Source organism: Oryx dammah, unplaced genomic scaffold (assembly GCF_014754425.2).
Source record: "Oryx dammah isolate SB20612 unplaced genomic scaffold, SCBI_Odam_1.1 HiC_scaffold_21, whole genome shotgun sequence".
In the NCBI taxonomy this organism is placed as follows: Eukaryota; Metazoa; Chordata; class Mammalia; order Artiodactyla; family Bovidae; genus Oryx; species Oryx dammah.
The window spans coordinates 49,637,272-49,662,551 of NW_024070205.1; the positions used below are offsets into that span (position 1 = coordinate 49,637,272).

At 41.9% G+C, this 25,280-nt stretch overlaps 1 protein-coding gene across 1 annotated transcript in view; it reads right to left on the reverse strand.

The window, feature by feature from the left end:
• SMYD3 (SET and MYND domain containing 3) overlaps positions 1–21,431 on the reverse strand; it is a 747,085-nt gene extending 725,654 nt beyond the window's left edge. The window contains exon 1 of the mRNA XM_040263614.1: positions 21,190–21,431. Coding sequence (XP_040119548.1) covers positions 21,190–21,353 — 164 coding nt within the window. The 5' untranslated portion in view covers positions 21,354–21,431. The remainder of the gene's footprint in view (positions 1–21,189) is intronic.
• Positions 21,432–25,280: the final 3,849 nt, after the last annotated feature.

Here is a 25,280-nt window from a genome sequence, read left to right on the forward strand (position 1 = left end):
CATGAACACAAAATGTGAACAATGTCCAAGCCACAAAAATGATCAAACATTCCCCATCCTGGCTAACACAGGTGATTGTAGCTTCTTTATCAATCATAGTTGTAGCCTCAATTCATTCCTCATGCCTTCTCAGTTCAGCTCAGTTCAGTTCAGTCGCTCAGTCGTGTCCAACTCTTTGTGACTCCATGAATCGCAGCACACCAGGCCTCCCTGTCCATCACCAACTCCCGGAGTTCACTCAGACTCACGTCCATTGAGTCAGTGATGCCATCCAACCATCTCATCCTCTGTCATCCCCTTTGCCCCCAATCCCTCCCAGCATCAGAGTCTTTTCCAATGAGTCAACTCTTCGCATGAGGTGGCCAAAGTACTGGAGTTTCAGCTTTAGCATCATTCCTTCCAAAGAAATCCCAGGGCTGATCGCCTTCTAGGTAAGATTTAAATCACTGAATCGCCCTGCTTCTTGACAGCATCCAACTCCGAGCAAAGTCTTACTTCCTTGAACCCTCTCCAAATCACTTAACACAAGCCAAATCCTACAACAAATCCCTTCCAACATCCTCTGAGACACCCCACAATTCCCCCACAGTCTGTGAGTTTTCTCATTGCAATGAATTAATAAACCCCACTTCGTTCAATGGCTCATATTTTCCTGGTAGTCTCTGGGTACAGGGGGCACTGACAGAGATGGGAGCCTGTGCTAACCCAGAGGCAGTGGGAACACAGGAAAGAAAGAGACATTTTCAGATAAGAATGAAAAGAACTAGTAACAGACAAAGAAGAAAAAAAATCAAGACATACATCGCCTGGAATACTGAAATATTATGAACTTAGAGTGGATCTAGTTAAATTAGCTCATTTCTCATAGACTATAAAAGATATAGGAAGACAAAAATATTTCGTAGGCAATTTAGAGATTAAACAATAATGATGTCTGGGTTCCAATTCCAAAGGTTCTGATTTAACAGATCTTGAATGTAGCTTGAACATCAGGATGTTTTAAAGCTCCCCAGTGGTTCCAAACGCAAAGTCAAGAGTCACTATCGCAGAGGATGTTCATGACTGGGAGGAAGAAGGAAAAGCAATGGGAAAGGTGAAAAAAAGACCCAAGGAATTACTGGGGCCAAAAGCTAAAACGAAAAATCTGGCTTGAAGACCAAACAGGATTCCAAGATACAGAGCAATGCAAAATGATAAAGGAGGCACTGCTCTTAACAAATGATACACAGAAACCAGATGGGACTGTGAAGATAGGTTTCAGTTCAGTTGCTCAGTCGTGTCCGACTTTTTGCGACCCCATGAATTGCAGCACGCCAGGCCTCCCTGTCCATCACCAACTCCCGGAGTTCACTCAGACTCGCGTCCATCGAGTCCGTGATGCCATCCAGCCATCTCATCCTCTGTCGTCCCCTTCTCCTCCTGCCCCAATCCCTCCCAGCATCAGAGTCTTTTCCAATGAGTCAACTCTTCGCATGAGGTGGCCAAAGTACTGGAGTTTCAGCTTTAGCATCAGTCCTTCTAAAGAACACCTAGGACTGATCTCCTTTAGAATGGACTGGTTGGATCTCCTTACAGTCCAAGGGACTCTCAAGAGTCTTCTCCAACACCACAGTTCAAAACCATTGATTCTTCGGCGCTCAGCCTTCTTCACAGTCCAACTTTCACATCCATACGTGACCACTGGAAAAACCATAGCCTTGACTAGACGGACCTTAGTCAGCAAAGTAATGTCTCTGCTTTTGAATATACTATCTAGGTTGGTCATAACTTTGTGACTGGAAATATGGTCGACTGCTGAAGACAGTATTCGGCATTAGCGAAGTCTTCAGGCGGGAAACTCTCGGTCCTCTGAGAGTGCCTGCATAACAACTACACCTACTACCACAAATAGATGTAACTGTGTAACTAGTGCCTGTTGCAGCTGTATAGAAACAGAAGCAGATAGAGTCCTCCAAGTCACGTTTCCTACCTCGTGTTCCCACACTGCCACCTAGTGGGTCAAAATGGCAAGGAGCTGATTTGAACTGACTGATTTCTAGGTGGCTGTGAACTCATTTGGTTACAAAGCAGATGGAAAACAAGATGAATTCAAGGGTTTAAATCTTAAGGTTTTCCTCTGTTTGTTTAGAGTAGAAGATAGGCTTAAGGCACAGGGTTTCTTTTGGGGGTGTTGAAAATGTGCTAAAATTGTGGAGATGGTTGCGTAACATTTCGATGTACTTAATGCCAATGAATTATACAGTTAAAATGGAAAAAAATGGTCTTTTATGTTATATCACTGAATATATGATATGGTATAAGAATTATATCTCAATAAAGCTGTTACAAAAAAAAAGGAGGAAGAGGCAACAAATACAGGATGATCTGAAGAACAGTAGAAGAGTTTCAAAAGGATGTCAGAAATCATTCAATCCCTTTATTTCAAACCCCCTTCATTTCAAAAAAATTAAAATTGAGGCTCATAGAATTAAATCACTTATGTTACATAGACAGTAAAACCTAAGGCCCCCAAAAGGGCACTATAACCTTATTCAATAGCCTTCTCTTGTCTCCCAGCCCTGAGAACTGATTTTTCTTAAGCTTGGTCCTCAACAGTGCTATCTTTTGCTCAGTAACTTATTACCTGGGGATCTCAGCCACACCAACGACTCCAAATAGCACCACTATCATTACTACTTATGTCATTATTCCAACAATTAAAGCCAAAAACCTGCATTCATCTTTTACTTCTCCCTCGCCTGACAATCAGTCAATGAACTGTATCAACTCTTCTCTCAAAAGGACCTGTTTTATTGCCAGGCGCTCTAACACCCTCCTAACTTAGGCCTTCACTACTTCATACCCAAGTAAAGGAAATCTTCTCTTAACTGGAATCCCCATCTTCAGTCTTTCCACATCTCTCCCCAGTCACATTCACCAAACCAGTTCTCCTGCACAAGTCTTCTCAACTTTTGTACATTTCATATTGCTACTCAAAAATCTTTATGAGCTCCTCAATACCTACAAAATAAAGTTCAAATTATTTCGCCTGGCCATCAAGGCCTTCTGTATTCCATAATCTATTCCAACCTTATTCACTATAACCTTCCATACAAATAACATTCCAATACAGTCAAAATGATCTGCTACAGAATCTATGGGCTTCCCAGGTGGCACGGGTGGTAAAGAACCGCCTGCCAATGCAGAAGACCTAAGAGACACAGGGTCAATCCCTGGGTCAGAAAGATCCCCTGGCAGAGGGCATGACAACCCACTCCAGTATTCTTGCCTGGAGAATCCTATGGGGAGAGGAGCCTGGTGGGCTACAGTCAATAGGGTCACAAAGAGTCAGATACGACTGAAGCAACTGAGCAGACACAGATAGAATCTATATGCGTCTCTCCACTAGTTATACCCCATAGCTATTATCTATTTCACTTATATTTACTATTAATCTGTTTGTCTCCTCACCACCACCACCACCACCACCTCCTGTTTCCTAAAAGTTCTCTCTCAGTTCAGCCTTACCTGCAGGGCTTTAAAGATGTGGCCCGGACATCTGGATATTTTTTAAAAATTCTACAAGTAAATTTTACAAGGAGTGAACACCAATGTTTCATAGACTTTAAGAAAGTCTTCTGTAAAATGGTTAAGTTTTCAGTACCTAAACTATCTAATATCATACGGTCAAAAAATAAAAAACTGTCCAGAGAAACTGTTTCCTAAATATCCAAGCATTCTTTTCTTGATCATCTGTACATCCATCTAATTAACATCTATTTCTTAACAAGAGTAAACACAGTAGTTGAAAAATGCCAACAAGAATTAAATTTTTATATACTTATGAAGTTGATTTGTGAGAAATATCACAACCATTCAAATTAAAAACACAACTTCATACATGCTTGTCCCACATATGATGATTATTTAAATATGAACAGAACATGCTAATGTAAATATCCAGTTTGAAATCCAGCTGCAGAATTATTTCAGGTATCCTAAGTAGCTAGACTTAAGCCAGGTGTACCAATTTCACCCTAGCCCTTGAATTTAAAGATGCAAAGAACGGAGTTAGTTATGGTGAAAAAGAGAGTAGTTGTCAACTCAGACTGAACATTATAAAAACCTGGAGAGTCTTAAAATTTCTATGCTCAAACCATACTCTAAACCAAATAAAACAGAATCTCTGGCTGGGACCCATGCATCAGTATTCTTTTAAAGCTGCTTCCCATGGGTAGACAATGTTGAGAACCTATGAATCAGAAAATCTCTCAGAGGAATCTGAGGCTCACAACAGTTTAGAGACGGAAACAAAGAGGGGGGAGGTCCCAGTTCTCTCATTGATTTATGAATGATTTTTATGTATTAAAGATATATGCCTTTCTGTGTTACAAATATTTCCCTCAGTTTCTTGGCTTCCCATTATAAGACCGTTCTTCTTTCATGAAGCCAAATCTGTTGATCTATCAATCTATCTTTATTCCCTTATGAGATTTCTCTCATCGTTTTTGCCTTGATGGCTAACAACAACAAAACAAACCAGAGAACTTCATAACATTAAAATTTTCAAACAAAGTAATGAATAAAAATCAACATTAATCTAGGACTATAAATGTCCTTAAGTATTTTAAATTGAACATGAATAGCCCATGTGTAAAATAGTAAAATGGCAACAAGCTAACTTTAAAAAGGCAATTTTTTACTGGATTCAGACAAGTAAAGTAATGGTTTTGACAACTTTTACTTTTAAAACAAGATGTCTAAGGTGTTTGTCACATGGGTGAACTGAAAAGGAACAGTTCCGATATATACCTATGCCCCTGGAAAAGCAACCATTTGAGTTCTAAGATCAGAATGTGATATAGAAGAAAAGGTCATTGCAGCCAGTCACATTTATTATTTTCATCCTAGTAAGTAATTATTATAGCAAAAGCTAGGGGGGAAATTAATTGCATAAAATATTTCCTAATAATAAATTCCATTATAAATAGATCAAAGGCACAATTTTTCTCCCATATCATCACAAATCCAACTACCAGTTTCAGACAAGATTTTTTGACTTTCAATGTGAATAACATGATCAACATTATTAATGAGGCACTGTTGGGAATTCCATGGTGACTCAGTGGTTAGGACTCCAGACTGTCACTGCCAAGGGCTCGGGTTCAATCCTTGGTCCGGGAACTAACATCCCACAAGCCTCATGGCATGGCCAAAAAAATAAACAAGGCACTGTTACCATATCAGTTTGCCAGTGCTCTTTCCTTATGGTGAGTTTTATATAGATATTTATGACAAAATTTGATTCTGGTTGGAGTATTTTTGGTTCAAATTCAAAACAAACATTATGGGAAATGTCAGAGGTTGAGAACAGTTTGGAAGGGAGAGTCATGAAGGCGATCACTCAGGGAAAATAATTTTTTTTGTTTAAATATTTCTTTGGGCTTTCCTGGTGGCTCAGACAGTAAAGAATCTGCCTGTAATGCAGGAGACAGGGGTTCAATCCCTGGGTCAGGAACTACTTATTCATTGGTTTGGCTGCATTGGGTCTTTAGTTATGGCACTTGTGATCTTTGCTGTGTCGGTGGGATCTTTCGTTGTGGCACATGGAGTCTCTAGCTGTGATGTGCAGGTCCAGTAGTTCCAGCATGTGAGCTTAGCTGCTCCACCACATGTGGGATCTTCGTTTCCAGACCAAGAATCAAACCTGTATCCCTTGCATTAGCAAGGAGGATTCTTAACCACTGGACCACAAGGGAAGTCCCGATATTAAGCTTTAACAGCTGAAAACCAAGCCCCTCAGTTCAGTTCAGTTGCTCAGTCGTGTCCGACTCTTTGCGACCCCATGAATCGCAGCACGCCAGGCCTCCCTGTCCATCACCAGCTCCCGGAGTTCACTCAGACTCACGTCCATCGAGTCAGTGATGCCATCCAGCCATCTCATCCTCTGTCGTCCCCTTCTCCTCCTGCCCCCAATCCCTCCCAGCATCAGAGTCTTTTCCAGTGAGTCAACTCTTCACATGAGGTAGCCAAAGTATTGGAGTTTCAGCTTCAGCATCATTCCTTCCAAAGAAATCCCAGGGCTGATCTCCTTCAGAATGGACTGGTTGGATCTCCTTGCAGTCCAAGGGACTCTAAGAGTCTTCTCCAACACCACAGTTCAAAAGCATCAATTCTTCGGTGCTCAGCTTTCTTCAGAGTCCAACTCTCACATCCATACATGACTACAACCATAGCCTTGACTAGACGGACTTTAGTCAGCAAAGTAATGTCTCTACTTTTGAATATGCTATCTAGGTTGGTCATAACTTTTCTTCCAAGGAGTAAGTGTCTTTTAATTTCATGGCTGCAATCACCATCTGCAGTGATTTTGGAGCCCCCCCAAAATAAAGTCTGACACTGTTTCCACTGTTTCCCCATCTATTTCCCACGAAGTGATGGGACCAGATACCATGATCTTAGTTTTCTGAATGTTGAGCTTTAAGCCAACTTTTTCACTCTCCTCTTTCACTTTCATCAAGAGGCTTTTCAGTTCCTCTTCACTTTCTGCCATAAGGGTGATGTCATCTGCATATCTGAGGTTATTGATATTTCTCCCAGCAATCTTGATTCCAGCTTGTGCTTCTCCCAGCCCAGCATTTCTCATGATGTACTCTGCATATAAGTTAAATAAACAGGGTGATAATATACAGCCTTGACGTACTCCTTTTCCTATTTGGAACCAGTCTGTTGTTCCACGTCCAGTTCTAACTGTTGCTTCCTGACCTGCATATAGGTTTCTCAAGAGGCAGGTCAGGTCGTCTGGTATTCCCATCTCTTTCAGAATTTTCCAGTTGATTGTGTATGCTGGAAAATGTCTGCATGCTTTTCATCCACTGTCCACCAGAGGGAGCATCACATCTAATCAAGACTGCTTGCAGAACTCCCAAATAGAAAGTAGAAATCATCTAAAACATTGACCTGCAAAAATTTCAGATGTATATATAGCTTTAAAAGTTTAAGAAAATCATAAAATCCCCAAAATAATCTCAAATGTAATATTTATCCAATTATTGGATTGCTGAGAACTTAAAAAGTTTAAAAATACAGAAATCACTGTCTTAATTTAGTGTAAATACAAGTTACACAGATATCTTGAAGTCACATACAGAAAATGTATATTCTGATTCAGTAAGTCTGTGGTGTAGCACAGAACTCTACATTGCTAACAAGCTCCCAGTTGATAGAGATGCTACTGATTCACAGACCACATTCAGCAAGAACTGGATGACAACATATGCTCATTTCCAAACTCATGTGTTTAACTCTTACATCAAGTAAGGAGTGGGGCCCTAAATATGAAATGCAAACATCTGGGCAGATACTCATGAAATTTGGCACCTTGAACTCCCAAATTATGTTGAATCACCTTTACCAGTAAAAGTACTCTGATGAGGTTGGTTTCCCTTTGCCTGAAGAAACTGCAAAGGCCTTCCCTATACCAAGTGCCTTTTTACTGACCCTCTCTGGGAACTACTTTCACCACCTTTGAGAGTTTCTAGATCTAAGGCCAGATTTGAGTCTGGTTGGGCCCCAAGGACAAAGCTAAAAAAATGTGACCCATTTGGAGGTGAATGGCAACCCACTCCAGTGTTCTTACCTGGAGAATCCCAGGGACAGAGGAGCCTGTAAGAGGCCGTCTATGGGGTTGCACAGAGTCGGACACGACTGAAGTGACTTAGCAGCACCAACACACCAAAAGAACTGCAAGATTTTGCCAATTTCTATCAACAATAACTTGGGAAACACATATGGGAAAGGATGCTAAGAGCGCTGTAGTATTGGGTTCAGGGGAAAGATAATCCTTTTGTGTTTTTTTAAATTATTATTTTTTTTTTTGGCTCCAGTAGGTCTTCTTTGCAGCATGTGGGATCTAGTTCCCTGACCAGGGATCGAACCCAGGTCCCCTGCATTGGGAGTTTGGTGTCTTACCCACTGGACCACCAGGGAAATCCCTGGATTTTTTTTTTCAGCTGCTCTGGGCCTCCACTGTGGTGAGTGGGCTTTCTTTAGTTACAGCACGTGGTCTGTCTTGTTGTGGTACAAGGGCTTCTGTTGTGAAACACAGGCTTGAGAGTACGTGAGCTTAGCTTCCCCATGGCATGTAGAATCTTTGTTGCCTGACCAGGGATCAAACCTGCATCCCCAGAATTGGCAGGTGGATTCTTCAACACTGGACCACCGGGGGAAGTCCCAATAATTCTGGATTGAGCTGAATTTATTGATATGAGTGGATTTATTGAAATGGAGCCAAGACTATGAATTCAATAGGTTGGCTCAAGCAGCTGGAAATGACTCTTAACGGTGTGCTTGGTTGGCTGAGAGCTGAACTAAAGGTTGTTGCTATTCAGTGATTCAATCGTGTCCAACTCTTTGCGGTTCTGTGGACTGCAGCGTGCCAGGCTTCCCTGTCCTTCACTCTCTTGGAGTTTGCTCAAACCCATGTCCACTGAGTCGGTGACACCATCCAACCATGTTATCCTCTGTCGTCCCCTTCTCCTCTTGCCCTCAATCTTTCCCAGCATCCGAGTCTTTTCCAACCCAAAGGTGACCTACACTAAATGAAACTACAATGTCAGAAGTTTCATACACTGAGGAGGAAGTTATCTGATGGCTTAGGGAGATCACAATGCTGAACCATGTCCCAGGAAGGATCCAGATAACTTGTCATTTACCAAGCAAAAAGAAATACCTTCAGGAGAGAAGCCCTGGCCTCCCTTAAGAGCTCCATGGTGGCTATTCTCCAGAGGCCAGGAATAAAAGTGTGAACTCCTGCCATCAGACAGGGCTCCCAAAACTGAATGGGGGATAGAGGAGCCCCATGGTAGAAGGGATGACAGTACTCAGTCACCAAAAAGAAGGTGGGAGTAGAAACCATAAAGGCACCCAAAGCAGTAACCAGAAAGATTCGAACTGCAGAGATCTTTGACACAGCCTAACTAATCACTGTGTCCCTAGAACTGAAATAGAAAGGCAATCTACTAAAGTTTTACCTGCTTAATATAAGGAGAAAACTTCTAGGTCTGGCAAACAGAAGTATAAATCACTGAAAAAATAAAGTGCTGCAGTTGTTGAGTCGCTCAGTTGTGTCTGACTTTTTGCAGCCTCCATGGACTGCAGCACATCAGGCTTCCTTGTCCTTCACTATCTCCCAGAGTTTGCTCAAACTCGTGTCCATTGCGGAGAAGGCAATGGCAACCCACTCCAGTACTCTTGCCTGGAGAATCCCAGGGACGGGGGAGCCTGGTGGGCTGCCATCTATGGGGTCACACAGAGTCGGACACAACTGAAGCAACTTAGCAGCATGTCCATTGAGCCAATGATGCCATCCAACCATATCATCCTCTGACCCCCTTTCCTCCCACCAATTCCCAGACTTGAGCCATTTCACAGACCCAGAGCCCCTTGAGAGAAGGGAAGATCAGGTCCTTGAAGAAGAACTCTACCACAGAGTCAAATATGGATAATATAAATTTTCCTCCTAGGCTTCCTAAAAGACATCTACAGTCATTTACAAGGATAACTTTGCACTAGGGAACAGGACATAATGTGGGTGTTGGTGGGGGGTGGGTTACTGGACATTGGCCCAGAACTTAATTCTTGGCCCACAACCAAAATTTGGTCCAATCTCTCAGAAATAGGAGTTTGTGGAAGTCAGAGAATCGACAGGATTTTAGCTCAGATTCATTTCACAGTGGGCTTGGTAAGCCCCCAAATCCACCTTACAGTTACTGTCTCCAGTTCTAGAATGCATATTTGGGAAGGACATCATCAACAACTGTCAGAAGCCCCGCTCATTCCCTAACCCATGCAGTAATGGCTATTATGGTTCAAGAGGAAGCCACTAGACCTGCCTTTACCCTCCCAAACACTGAACCAAAACCAATACTGCATTTCCGGAGGGCGTAATGCTACCATCAGTGGTTTGTGAGAGGCAAAGGTGATGATGCCTCCCGCATCCTCACTTAACTTGCCTATATGGCAATGGAGAAGACAGATGGATCTCAGAGAATGACACTGATTACTGGATATCAAAGTTATAGACTATTGAAAGGAGAATGTGATTCAGCTCTAAGAAGAATGAAATCACCCAAAGATGGGTAAAGAGATTTTGGATACTCTTTCTGGGAGAGGGCTAGTGTTTTCAGTTGTGCAAAGGATAGTTAGGTGGGAGAGTGAGCTTGCACTTGTCTGTTAAGTACAGTTCAGTTCAGTTCAGTTCAGTTCAGTCGCTCAGTCGTGTCCGACTCTTTGCGACCCCATGAATCGCAGCACGCCAGGCCTCCCTGTCCATCACCATCTCCCGGAGTTCACTCAGACTCATGTCCATCGAGTCGGTGATGCCATCCAGCCATCTCATCCTCTGTCATCCCCTTCTCCTCCTGCCCCCAATCCCTCCCAGCATCAGAGTCTTTTCCAATGAGTCAACTCTTCACATGAAGTGGCCAAAGTACTGGAGTTTCAGCTTTAGCATCATTCCTTCCAAAGAAATCCCAGGGCTGATCTCCTTCAGTACAGATAAATGAAGTATGTATAGATGACAAAGGATGACCTGTGGTGGCTTCTGCAGTTTAGCAACATGGCAAACTGGAACCACATTTACAAAAATTCCCTCTGTGTGTGATTCTAGGTGAAGGTTGGCCAAAAAAGGCATGGGTGAGATTTGGAAGGCAGAAGTGCAGCCACTGACATTGTATCCTGACAGTCTGCGTAGGGCGCCGCGCACTGTGGCAGCTTGCGTGCACTGTCACCCATCTAATGGCTCACTGCATGGCTGGGGGCAGCAAGCAAGCTCTTTCCTCCAGCAATTCCCACTGTATCTCTTCCTGGACGTTCTTCAAGGCAAACAGTACTGTGGCAAAGAGCATCAGCAATTTCTGCAGGCCATCGGTGTCACTGAGGGGGAAGGCAACGATAGACACAGGTTCCAGTTGTCCTATTGGTTCCAGTTGGATTCCAATTTGTTCTTCCTCTCTTCCACTTGATACCAGATTATCTTTCCACCAGTTCTGCTGACTTACCAAGTTTTCAGGCCCACTACATAAAGCAGAGGGAACAGCATCTTTTCATATTGTTCATGGGGTTCTCAAGGCAAAAATGCTTAAATGCTTTGCCATCCCCTTCTCCAGTACATGTTTTATCAGAACTCTCCACCATGACCAATTCATGTTGGGTCGCCCTCATGGCATGGCTCATAGTTCCACTGAGTTACACAAGGCTGTGATCCATGTGGTCATTTTGGTTAGAAATATCAATAACCTCACATATGCAGATGACATCACCCTAATGGCAGAAAACAAAGAAGAACTAAAGAGCTTCTTGATGAAGGTGAAAGAGGAGAGTTGAAAAGCTGGCTTAAAACTCAACATTCAAAAAACTAAAATCATAGCATCTGATCCCATCACTTCATGGCAAACAGATGGGGAAAAAATTGGAACCAGTGAGAGACTTTATCTTCTTGGGCTCCAAAATCACTACAGAGAGTAACTGCAGCCATGAAATTAAAAGACACTTGCTCCTTGGAAGAAAAGCTATGACCAACCTGCTAAGTAAGTTGCTTCAGTCGTGTCCAACTCTGTGTGACCCCATAGACGGCAGCTGACCAGGCTCCCCTGTCCCTGGGATTCTCCAGGCAAGAACACTGGAGTGGGCTGCCATTTCCTAGACAGAGTATTAAAAAGCAGAGACATCCTTTGCCAACAAAGGTCCGTCTAGTCAAAGCTGTGGTTTTTCCAGTAGTCATGTACGGATGTGAGAGTTGGACCACAAAGAAGGCCAAGTGCCAAAGAATTGATTCTTTTCAATTGTGGTGCTGGAGAAGGCTCTAGAGAGTTCCTTGGACAGCAAGATGATCAAACAAGTCAATCCTAAAGGAAATCAACCCTGAATATTCATTGTAAGGACTGATGCTGAAGCTGAAGCTCCAATACTTTGGCCACCTGCTGCAGAGCTGACTCATTGGAAAAGACCTTAATACTAGAAAAGATTGAGGGCAGGAGGAGAAGGGGGATGAGATGGTTGGATGGCATCAACTCAATGGACATGAGCTTGCACAAACTCCAGGAGACAGTGAAGAACAGGGAAGCCTGGTATGCTCAGTTCACTGGGTTGCAAAGAGTTGGATGAAACTGAGCGACTGAACAACAACAACAGTATTTTTATCAACGTATCATGTCAACTCTAATCTCTATAATCCTTATCCCCTGTCATTCAAGGATTCTGCTTCTCTGATCAAACCCTAAGTGATATAATCCCTTCCCACAAAAACTGATCAGCCTTAGAGAATAGCCTTGACAGCTGGGAGACACTGGTTGACCATATATATAGTCACCCACTGGGAAAGAACCTGTACAAATGCCCAGAATTTTTTTAACCTAAAACTTTGTGGTATCTCGCTTTTAAATACAACTGGCCAAGAATGAGCAGACACTTAAGGACTCTTTTCCTTTCCTTTTTCCTTTTCATAGAAAATTTCAAACATTCCCCAAACTAGAGAGAACAGTATAATAAAAAACCCATCAACTAGCTTCAGAAATTATCAATACATAACCAATCTTACATAACCTAAACTTCCCAATACCTCCCAATTCCATTACTTTAAACACCAGACAGCCTGTCACACCATCCATTATCTATCTCAGAAAGATAAAGCTTTCGTTGTTTTTAAACTTTTCATTTTGAAATTAATTTGATTTTTATCAGTCTTTTTAGAAGTTGTAAGAAATAGTAAAGAATTTGCAGGTGTCCTTCATAAAGATTCCCCATGTTAGTATCTTACAAAACTAAACAACAATTAACAAAATCAAAATATTAACACTGAATCGATACTTTTATCAAATCTATGGGTTTTATTCAAATTTCATCAGCTGTCCCACAAATGTCCAATTCTTTATCCAGGATCACACTTGCATTTAGTTGCCAGGCTTCCCTGAATTCGAGAGTTCTTCAGTCTCTGCCTGTCATTCACACCCTTGACATTAGTTACTTTGTAGACTCTGTCTCAGTTGGCTTCCCAAGTGGCCCTAATGGTAAAGAATCTGCCTGCCAATGCAGGAGACACAAAGGACACAGTTTTGATCCCTGGGTTGGGAAGATCCCCTGGAGGAGGGCAAGGCAATTCACTCCAGTATTCTTGCCTAGAGAATCCCATGGACAGAAGACCCTGGTGGGCAAAGACTTGGGGTTGCAAAGACTTGGACACAACTGAAGTGACTTAGCATGCATGCACAGCTGGGTTTACTGAAGTCTCCTCAAGACTAAATTCAGGTTACATGTTCTGGCATCTATGTTTCACAAAAGTGATGCTGTGTCCTGTTCAGGGCATATGAAGAAGCACATGATGTCAATTTGTGCTGTTACTGGTGATACTAACATTGATCACCTGTTTAAATAATGCCTGCCAAGTTTTTCCATTGTAAAGTTACTGTATTTTTCCCTTGTACTTAATAAAAAAAAGTTCTTTTGGGTTTTTCCATAAGCAGCTACAGGAAAACCCAAACAACTTGCTGGCTAACCCAGGAAACAAGTTCTAGAAGAAAACATGTGTGAATTGCTTTATCACAAGAAACATTAAAAGACAAGTGATTTTTAACCAGACTTTTAACCAGTGACTTTTCTTTTCAGCCAGAAAGAAAATATTTGCAATATTTATCAAACATAAATCTAATATCTCTAATAGACAAAAAAAATGTTTTAATCTTAGAGGAAAGAAAGAACAAAAGTCTTACAGAAAAATGGGCTAAAGATATATACAGATAATCCACAAAGAGATATCAACATGGCCTTTAAGCATATGAAAAGATGTTTAACTTTACTGATAATACAATTGTTTTTCAGGAAAATGGCTCTTTACTTTAACATACATAAATTTAATAGTACAGGGTATATTGAATTGCAAAATGCAATCACAGGAAGTATACGCAAAATTAGTTACATTTTGTTGACATACAGTAACTTTTTGATACTACAATTTAAATGCAAATCAAAACTACACTAAGATACCACTTCTCACCCATCAGATTAGTAAAAATTCAAAACTCTGACTACATACGAAGTCTGTGAAACTGAGGGAAACAAGCATTCATACAATGCTAGAGGAAACGTAAAATGGTACCACCCTCACCATCATAGGTATTCACACTATGACCTAGCCATCCCACTCCTAGGACTTTACCCCCAGTATACACCTGAAACAATAAGAAAATACCTATGTGCAAGGTTGTTCATGACAGCACTATTCACCACTGCAAAATACTGAAAATCACCTAAATGTCCAAGCATAGGAAAATTAGAAACTATGGTACATTCATAAAATGGAGTATTATGGAGCAAGAAAAAAAGAGTAAGAAAGATCTCTGTAAACATGAAGTGATTTCTGGTAGATTTTTTAAATGAAGAAGGCAAGTGCAAAAGAGCAAATACACTATGCTATCTTTTGTATATGAATGGAAAATAAGACACACACACATTATATGTTTCTCTTTACCAGACAGAGAGAGAGATACACCAGAAAACAATGAAGTTGGTTACCTGCAAGGGGTGGGAGTGGGGAACAGTATGAATATGGGAGGGGTGACATTTCTCTTTTTCATAATTTGCGTTTTGGAAGCATATGAATGTTCATATATTCAAAATACAAAATTAAATCAAAAGGATAAGGGAGAAAAACTAAAACTGAAACCAAAGTAAAACAAATGAATTCAACTGTATTTCTAATGAATACAAATAAATACACTGAAGGCGGGGGAAAAAAAGAATGTAAAACGAATACAATATTTAATGATATATTCTCAGCCTCTGGCAGAGTAGAAGGAAAGGGGAAATCGCAAACAAATTCCATACTGGTCCTTTTGGTAACAATGTGGGCAAAGCAATTCTGAAACAATTTTAGATGATATACAGAATTGAGCAAATGAGTAAATATGCTGAGGCTTTCAAGGGTCAGAGTTCTTACTGAGGAAGAAAGGATTATGGAATGAAGAAAAGTAAAAAGAACCCTGTGGAGACAAATCTGAATTGAAAGTACTGATGTGAACTCGTGACTTCTGAAATACATATTCTAAAATACGTATTATATGTTGTATGTGTGTGCCCAGTCATGTCTGATTCTTTTCGACCCCATGGATTGCAGCCTGCCAGGCTCCTCTGTCCATGGAATTTTTCCAGGCAAGAATACTGGAGTGGGCTGCCATTTCCTACTCCACCAGATCTTCCCAACCCAGGGATTGAACCCACGTCTCCTGCATTGGCAGGTGGATTCTTCACCACTAGCGCCACCTGAGAAGCCCATATGTGTGTACATATATGCATATTTGCACAAACCTGCATACTTCCTAAACCCTGTCTTCTGCAAAAGTCAAAGAGCAAAGACATTCTTCAGCTACAAGAATTCAAAAGTAGAAACCAAAGCTGATTGAAATTTTCTTTTTCAGCCATCATGTCTTCACAAACATTTTTTTTGTTTACATATGTATATACATACATATTTTTTTATAAAGAAAGGGACTGTAGTTTAGTCGCTAAGTCATGTCTGACACTTTTGTGACCCCATGGACAGTAGCCCACCAGGCTCCTCTGTCCACAGAATTTTCCAGGCAAGAATACTTGAGTGGGTTGCCATTTCTTTCTCCTCCGAATGCAACTTAAAAAAAAAAGCAGACAAAAACTGGCAAGCATTTCAAAATCATCTTCATCCAAGCAATACCACCCTTTTACAATTCCAAAGGAAACAAAGATTCTCTCAAAGTTTATTCAAATCTCTAATTACAAAAAATGATACAAGCTTTGAAAAATACAAAATATATTAAGGACCAAGGGATATCTTCCCCCCACTCCAAGTCTCATTCTCCAGAAGTAATTGTAACAGAATGCTCGGATGTTTTTCCAGAACTTTTCTACATACAAGCACATATACAAAAAGATTTTCAAATACATACATTGTTCTACAACTTTATTTACCCAGTAATGTGTTATTGACATCCATCCACATCTATAGAAACAGATCCACTTCAGTCTTAACAGCCACATGCTGTTCTACAATATGGCTGCAGCATAATTTAAGCAGTCCCTATTAATGGACATTAAAATTCTCTCTCCCTTTCCTTTCATCACCAAATTGCTATGCTAAGCATCCTTGTGCAACCAATGTTATTTTTATTTGTCAGAATCCCCTAAAATAGAGTCAAAGAAACCACAGTGCTCAATTTTGCTAGGTACTACCAAATTGCCCTCCAAAGGAGGACACCCATTCACAGTCTACAAAGGTATAAAAGCTCTCTAGTCCCTATCTGTGCTTATAAGGAACATAATGGACACTTTTTTAGAGTCACTATGAGAATTAAGTGAAGCAGTACATAAGGTAAAGTGCTTAAAATCATGCCTGTCACTGCTTAGTGTGTGCTAAGTCACTTCAGTCGTGTCCAACTCTTTGCAATCCTGTGGACAGCAGGCCTCCAGGGTCCTCTGTCCATGGGATTTCCCAGGCAAGAATACTGGAGTGGGATGCCATTTCCTTCTCTAGGGGATCTTCCCAATCCAGGAAATGAACCCACATCTCTTATGTCTCCAGCACTGGTAGGCGGGTTCTTTACCACTAGCACACCCTGGGAAGCCCCTGCCATTCATTGCTTAGTAAATGATAGTAAATATTACCTACTGAATAATAATTTTCAATCACCATATATTGTGGTAACAAGTAAGTGGAAAATGGCTCTTATTTTCCTTTGAAAATCAAGGTTAATCACCATCCAAATCCTTTGACTCTTAAATAACCAGAACCAGCCAGAGTGAGAAGTGAGTCATCTTAACAGACAGGCACTAACTCTATACTTTAGTTCCTGATCCCAATATATCCTGGCAGATTATGCGAAAACCAAAGCAAAGTATTATTCGTGGTTCACAACAACCATTAAAGAAGAAACCCCAGACTTTCCAAATGTTACAAAACATGTACGGTGTTTTACAACACAGGCTCTCAAAGGATAGTCCAGGGATTCAGAAGCCCTTTCAGCAGGCCCACAAGGTCAAAACTATTTTGATAATAAGACATTTCTTGCTGTTTTCTTCTCTTCCTCTCATAGTATACAGTGGAGTCTTCTAGAGGCTAAATGACGTGTGATTTTATAATACACTAAATGCAGGAGCAGTGATGAGAATCTGCAGGTCTTCTACGAAGCCAGACATTAAAGAGATATTCAAAAATGTAAAACAAGCAAGTTTTCTCAGTAAGTTTTCTTTTGTTTTGAAAATATAGTCTACTTCATTAAAATCCTTGTCAAAATGTAATTATTTATTATGTCTAAATCCTGCCATCCCTTGGTATCTGCTGTGGACTGGTTTCAAGACCCCGTCAATATTAAAAGCCACAGATACTCAAGTCCCTTATGTAAAATGGCATCTTATTTGCACAGAACCTATACACATCCTTTCATATATTTTAAATCATCTGTAGAATCTAATACGATGTAAATGTATGTTAGGCAAGAATACTGGAGTGGGTTGCCAATCTCTTCTCCAGAGGTTCCCCACCCAGAGATCAAAGCCAAGTGTCCTGCATTGCAAGTGTATTCTTTACCATCTGAGCCACCAGGGAACCCCCATAAATGTATGGAAATAGTTGTAAATAAAAGTTAAATGGTCTGTAAATAGTTGCCTTCACGCTGAAAATTCAAGTTTTGCTTTTAGGAACTTTCTGGAATCTTTCTGTCCCCTGAAGATTTTTGATCCATGGATGGCCAACTGTACATAATTTCAAAACTGATCCATTTAGTTTTTTAAGCAGTAAAATTAACAAATATAACCACATTATTTATGTAGTCATGGTTTCCTTTATACCTCTTCAGAGTCCTAAGTACATTTTTTTAAAAACCCTTTTAGGAAATCTTTATAATTTTTAAGAGAGTAAAGGAGTCCTGAGACTGAAGTTTAAGAACCACGTCTATGAAATCAGCTGCTTCAAATGACAGCATAAATCAAGAGCAGTCAACCCACGGGTATTAACTAGCCCATTGCTTCATTTCTCTCTCTGTGAAGGTCAGAGGCAACCTTGAGAGGAACACCATGCCCTCACAGAAGATTTCATACGGTCTCAAGCGATGCAGTCCAGGTAGAAAAGGCAAATCCAAGTGCAGGGAAAAACACGAGTGTTCCAATGAGAACAAATCAGTGATCCCTTCATGACAAAAGGGTCTAAAATAAAAACCCAACCCAGCTGCCCAGCTGGCTGTCCCCAGACGTGTGCTGCCGTGTGGGGAACTCAGGATCCCTTACAAACTGTTACAGTACAAGCCACGATGGCCACGGTGAGAGGAAGTCTGCACTGCTGAGGTCCAGGCACCAGCCTCCATCCCTGTCTCCACGGTCGCTCTGTTCTTGAGCCCTTGAACAAAGCACCAGGCTCTCTGAAGAAGGAGAACTCACTGCTATCCACAAAGCAGGTCATGCTGTCTGATTAAGAACGTCCTCTGCTGTGGCATTCACATGGACCAAATGTTTTCAGGCTCAGGGCTCTGACATACAGCCCTTCCCCAAACCTCCTTGCAGAAGAAAAGGAAGAAGCAAAAGAAACAGGGATTATAACTCCCACTTAAAACAAGAAAAATGGAAGTCATATCCAACGAGACCTTTCCCAACCCACCTCATTATCATTCCTTCTACTTTATTTATTCCAAGTCCTTGACCCACCAGTAAACCCATTAGCCCTTGTCCAGGAATCTGCAAATGCTGATTTCAAGGCATCTCTCAAGGTTTCATGACCCTTGAGAGGATTTCGCTATCTTTCCACCTTCCAAGCTCATGCCCTCAGGAAGAGTCTACAACACTGCAGCAGTTCACTTGCACTTGCTGCTGGTATATTTCAGAAAACCAGCCGTAAACCCAGAGAATGCCTTTGATACACTATTTGAACACTGCCTGGGTTCAATCCCTGGTCCAGAAATTGAGATCCTGCAAGCCTTGCAGCACGGCACATCCCCTCCCACACCCCAAAAATAAAAATTAACATCACAAAGAAGCATGGTTGAGACAGCAACTTTCCAGCAATAACCAGTTCCCCAAGCAGTTGGGCCCCTTGTCAGGGTGCTGGTAATACACGCTGCAAAACCCAGAGCTACCAGGCAGCATCAGAGGCCACGGACTCCCAGAGTGCCACCTCCAACTACTTCTGCAGTGCAATTTTAACCGTGGAACTCCCCTGGCTCCCGCCCATTGTCAGAGCTGGGTTTCCTCCAGACTTTAAAAGAATGCTGAGAACTCCCCAATACTAGTTCATGAAATACCTTTTTTTTTAAATTTAAATCATTACACTTTTTGTTAATAGGAAAAATAAGTGATAGCAGTAACGGAATTGTATGGTAAATCAAGAAGCACCCCACATACGAAGGGCTGGGTTTGTGTAGTTTATTTTGGAAAATGGACGATTTCATCTGTCTTATGACTCAAGTTTAGCTCTGATAATTTAATTAATAATTGGTCATACTGTATTTATTACAAAACTTTTCTAATCCAACTACAAAATAACTTGGCAGTCTGGTTTTATCTGTAAGATGCCCCACATCTTCCCCAATAATGCTGTAGGGTTTAATAAAGTGAAAATTCTCTGTTTTGGACTGCATTCAAACTCTAGATACACCCCCCCAAAGGATTGAACAGGAGGAAAAGCCCAGCTTTCTAACTCGCTTGAATAAGAATTAAAGATCTATACCTTTCAGTGCTGAAGCCTTCAGCATTTCATTACTTGAAAGGAATGAACTGTTTTCAACCACACATTTTACAGAAATGTCAAGGTGTTCTCAACGAATTGTTGTTGTTACTGTGATCATTACTTTAGGAAGCAAGAAATAAAATACAATTAAGTAACTTTAAAATATGAAATTAAATAAATTCCTCAATTATGAACCAAATAAGGACATAACAGTATTAATGGTCAAGCTATTGACTTAAGCTGTGCACTTAACCCCTCACCTCCACCATCCCAATCCCAGCTTAATGGGTCTGGAAAAGAAGTCCTGGGAAAAAAATCATCCTGCCTATCTCAAACAGAGCTTTTCTCCTTGACCTATAATAGTTCAATAACAATTTTTTCTTGAATACAATTCCTATAACTGTGCATACATATTATATTAACACATTTTCATAAATTGCTGTCGCATAGCTCTTTACATTGGTTCAATGCGTCCAGGCTTATAAAACATTTTCACATAAATTCTTGCCTCTAGATAGATGGTTAAGAATTAGAGCTGCCTGCACGGTTATTAAAAGCAAAGCACACTATGGAACCTCAATAACCTATGCTCCTACTGTACAGTGCCTGCGTGTGCTAAGTCGCTGCAGTCGTGTCCGACACTATGCGACCCTATGGACTGTAGCCTGCCAGGTTCCTCTGTCCATGGAATTCTCCAGACAAGAATACTGAAATGGGTAGCCATGCCCTCCTCCAGGGGATCTTCCCGACCCAGGGATCGAACCCAGGTCTCCTACGTCTCTATTGGCAGGCGGGTTCTTTACCGCTAGCGCCCCCTGGGAAGCATCTCAATTTCAGCCCTTCTGATACACTGTAGTTAATCATCTCACTCACTTATCCGCTCCTTAAGGATTCTTAAGCATGTACCGTTCAACACGCCCAACAGAATCTGGACCACAGGAAGTGCTCCGTAAACACCAAGAGTCTTCCGCCTCCTGCAAGCTCAGTACTTTCCTGGCTAGGCCTCCGCTATGATCCAGATTTACACCATCCCTGCTCCCACTCATCCCTACCTCCGCCAACTGTGGTTTCCGCAACTGCACCAACGAAGCTTATACCCCAGGACGCAGACTTTCTTACTCCCCAGCAAAACTACCCACGACTAAACACTTCCTCTTAAGTCTGCCCACCGGCTCTCCCCAACCCATCCTGCAGCGGGTCCAGCTCTGCCCTGCACAGCTACAGGCGATGAGCCTGGGGTCCCTTCAGCCACCCGCCGCGGCAGTTCAGGCGACGGCCAGGCGGAGCCCGTCTGCCGCGAGGTGCCCTCGGGGAGCCGCGCGTCTAAGCGAAGTGCGGGACTGGGCATCTGGGCAACACCGCGAAGATCTAGTGCAGCCACGGCCCGGGAGAGTCCGGGGAGAACTGCCCCGCTGCGTCCCCGGCATACTGGACCCCGCGCTGTTTTGGACTCGGGCGAGGGCGATACGTACCCGAGAAGGCAGCGGTCGCAGACGACTCCACGACTCCCCTTGCTCACCGTGTACGCCAAAGGATCTGAGCGGAAAAGCAGTTCTCCTGGCCGCAGCGGTGCCAACGCGCGCAGCCCGTTTCCCCTGTCGGTGGTGCTGAACTTTTCCACCTTAGATGGTTCCATCCTTGCCGAGATCGGACACCTCTGCGTCTGCCGGGATTGGCAGCTAGGGTCTCGTGGGCCACCGGAGCCGCGCGCCTGCGCTCTGCCCGCACGTACGCCCGAGGGGCGGGGCGGGCGCGTGCGGCCTCTGAGCATGCCCAGATAGGGTCCCTTCAAGGCTGGGCGCGCCAGCCAGGGAGAGGGGGTGAGGGCTGTCGTTTGTGCGCTCTTGACCGTTGGTTCCTAAGGCGGCGCTGCAAGGAGAGGCGGTTTTTTCCCCCGCTAACATTTTATTATGATCATTTTTCAAGGCAGACAGAAAGTTGAGCACAGTGCAGTGAACACCTGATACCCTCCACCTGGATCACACAGTTCTTAGCATTTTGCAGTTTCTGCTCATTTTCTCCCGCTATATATGTATGTTTATAATAGTGATTCAAACACTTCAAAGTAAGCTATGTTGAACCATTTGAAAATTGCAGACATCATAACGTTTCACAACTCTTTACATCATGACATGTCATAAGTACTGTGACATGCATTTCCGCAGAATAACAGTATTCTGTAAAACAACAATATCATCAAGAAGCACAAGCTGGAATCAAGATTGCCGGGAGAAATATCAACAACCTCATATATGCAGATGACACCACCCTTATGGCAGAAAGTGAAGAGGAACTCAAAAGCCTCTTGATGAAAGTGAAAGAGGAGAGTGAAAAAGTTGGCTTAAAATTCAACATTCAGAAAACGAAGGTCATGTCATCCGGTCCCATCACTTCATGGGAAATAGATAGGGAAATAGTGGAAACAGTGTCAGAGTTTATATTTTGGGGGCTCCAAAATCACTGCAGATGGTGATTGCAGCCATGAAATTAAAAGACGCTTACTCCTTGGAAGGAAAGTTATGACCAACCTAGATAACATATTCAAAAGCAGAGACATTATTTTGCCAATAAAGTTCTGTCTAGTCAAGGCTATGGTTTTTCCAGTGGTCATGTATGGATGTGAGAGTTGGACTGTGAAGAAAGCTGAGTGTGGTACTGGAGTATTTGCACTGGTATTTGAACTGTGGTATTGGAGAAGACTCTTGAGAGTCCCTTGGACTGCAAGGAGATCCAACCAGTCCATCCTAAAGAAGATCAGTCCTGGGTGTTCTTTGGAAGGAATGATGCTAAAGCTGAAACTCCAGTACTTTGGCCACCTCATGTGAAGAGCTGACTCATTGAAAAAGACTGATGCTGGGAGGGATTGGGGGCAGGAGGAGAAGGGGACAACAGAGGATGAGATGGCTGGATGGCATCACCAACTCAATGGATGTGAGTTTGAGTGAACTCCAGGAGTTGGTGATGGACAGGGAGGCCTGGCATGCTGCAATTCATGGGGTCGCAAAGGGTTGGACACAACTGAGCAACTGAACTGAACTGGAGAAAATTATTCTGATTGAGAGAGTAGCACTGCCATATATAAAACAGATAACTAATGGGAAACTGTTATATTGCACACGGAGCTCAGTTCTCTCCTCTGTGATGACCTTGAAGTGTCGGATGGGGATTATGGGTGGGAGGGAGGCTCAAAAGGAAAGTATATATGTATAAATATAGCTAATTCTTGCTATTTGTTGGATTCACGTCGTGTTGTTTCAGCAGAAACTAATGCAACATTGTAAAGCAATTATATTTCAAATTTAAATAAATTAAAAAACTGAAGCCAAGAGGTTGTCTGTCCATTCTCCTTTGGAAGATAATAGGTAATGATCATCATAATAGGTAATGATACCTATTATATGACCTTGCCTGGTCTATTCAACTTCTGAGCCTCAGTTTCTGCATCAAAAAATGGGGGAAATAATACTGCTTCCCACGCAGTGCTATTGTGGAGATTTAGTTAGAACAAGTCAAATAGCAGTGTTGGCACATAACATTTAATATGTATGTCAGTTACAACTATGATCATTATTATTTGTGGTTATTTTCAATCACTTTAAAATTATATAAAAATAAAGATACTCCAAATTTAAAAAATTTATTCTGCGAATTCCCTGGTGTTCCAGTAGTTAAGACTCTGTACTTTCACTGCCGAGGGTGTGGGTTCAATCCCTGGTCCAGGAACTAAGAACTCACAAGACATGCAACCAAAAAAAAGTATTCTATAATAGCAAGCAAAAAGCATATTCACTTTAAGAATGGCTTTGGTAACTTTTTCTTCATAAAACAGGACTGCATTTTCTTTTTCATGACAGTGACTCTTTAAAGATTCTAAGCTAGGATTCTTGTTAAAATGGCCCGCATTCTGTACTTGCCTGTTATTTTCTCCTAGTGTCATTTCCTTTGTTCCGCAGTTCCCTGCATGCCCTATAAAATTCAGGCTAGATCTAGATGTTAGAAAATAGAGGTTTGACTTGATTCAAGTTTAAGTGTTTTTTAGTAAAACTTCACACTGCAAATTATAGATTGTTCACTTCATGCTGCATCAGATCATATCAGAGCGTGCATAATATCAAGTTGTTTGCTACTAATAAAATTAAGTTTGATCAGCTGGTAAAAGTGGGGGCTGCTAAAACTCTTCCTTATAAATGTACCTTTTACCTTTGCTATCAGTAAGTAAATTTTGAGGTAATATTCTCGCACCCTAAGAATAGCTTGACTTTCACAACCTTGAGAGGCAAACTTCTGGCACTTCCTAACGTAGTCTAGCAGTGGCTGTGCTGTAGTGGAAAGAGCTGTGGGTAAGGATTTCAAACCATGACTCTGAGTCCCAGTTCTGCTGTGTGAGCTCTGGCGACTTTTCCAAGCCTGTTTAGTAAGGTTATAATGAAGATTATAATATCTTACAAAGTGATGAGAAGAAATCCTAGGAAAGTATTTTTAAAAATCTTTAATTCACCTTACAAATATAGGGAGTCGTTATTCTGAGGTAAATCTTTTACATTTATAAGTTTAGGTTAATGCCTGAGCATTCATCAACACTGCTGGTATAATCATCTCATACCAGTACTTAGCATTAAGCATGATACATAGAAGCAACTCACAAACCTTTTACTGAACTAAATAACATGTCATAAGGAGTTCCAGAGAACCGGGGGCTAACTGTACCATAGAATATTCCCTGTCACTAAAGCATGTGGAGTTCTCAAGAGAAACAAGATGCTGGGTTCCATACTCAGAGATGAGATGACTTAGTCCTTCCTTTCTGGGATGTGGTTCCAGCTACCCAGACATGACCCCTTTTCCTCTAATGTATGACTTGTTCCCCTTCCCTCTGATGCAGAGAGTCATCTGCCCCACATCTTAGAGGAATATCCTGTTCCTGCAGTCTCATTTTTTCCTAGTATGTGCATATATAAGTTTCTCATTTCCCACTGGTTGGGACTTGGCTGGTGGTGAGCCATCACCTCCCATGAAGAAAAAAGCAATATCCCAGACAATGATGCAATAAGAAAGGAAGAGCCCTACACTTCCAACTGTTCACCTAACTGGACATTTCCATGGAAGAGACAACTTGGTTAAATGACTCTTATTTTGGTCTGTGTTAAAGAGAGAAAACCAATGTCACTACATCACAGCCTCTTTAGTATCTAAAGTGCAATACCTGGGCTCTGCCCAACTGGCCTTCCCATGCAGAGTTATGGAGGCACTTTTTGCTAATACATACTTCTATTTTTCTTTGTCCCCTGCTCTCGTTCATTGTTCAGGAGCAACAGGAGCCAGGGCAGGCAAGAGATGCCTGGAACAAGTATCAGATACTTTCACAAGAGCCAAGGGAAGTTAGGAACTCTCATCAAGCTGCCTATACCACAAGAGGTCATCTATGCTTCCAGAAAAGCTCAGTGTCCAAGAGGCTATGCACAAGAGATCTCTGTTTCGGCCCATACATGGCAACATGGAGTCAAAATTTTTATCTCAGAAGCAAATGCTGGGCATCAGAAAGATAGCTACAAAGCAAAAAACA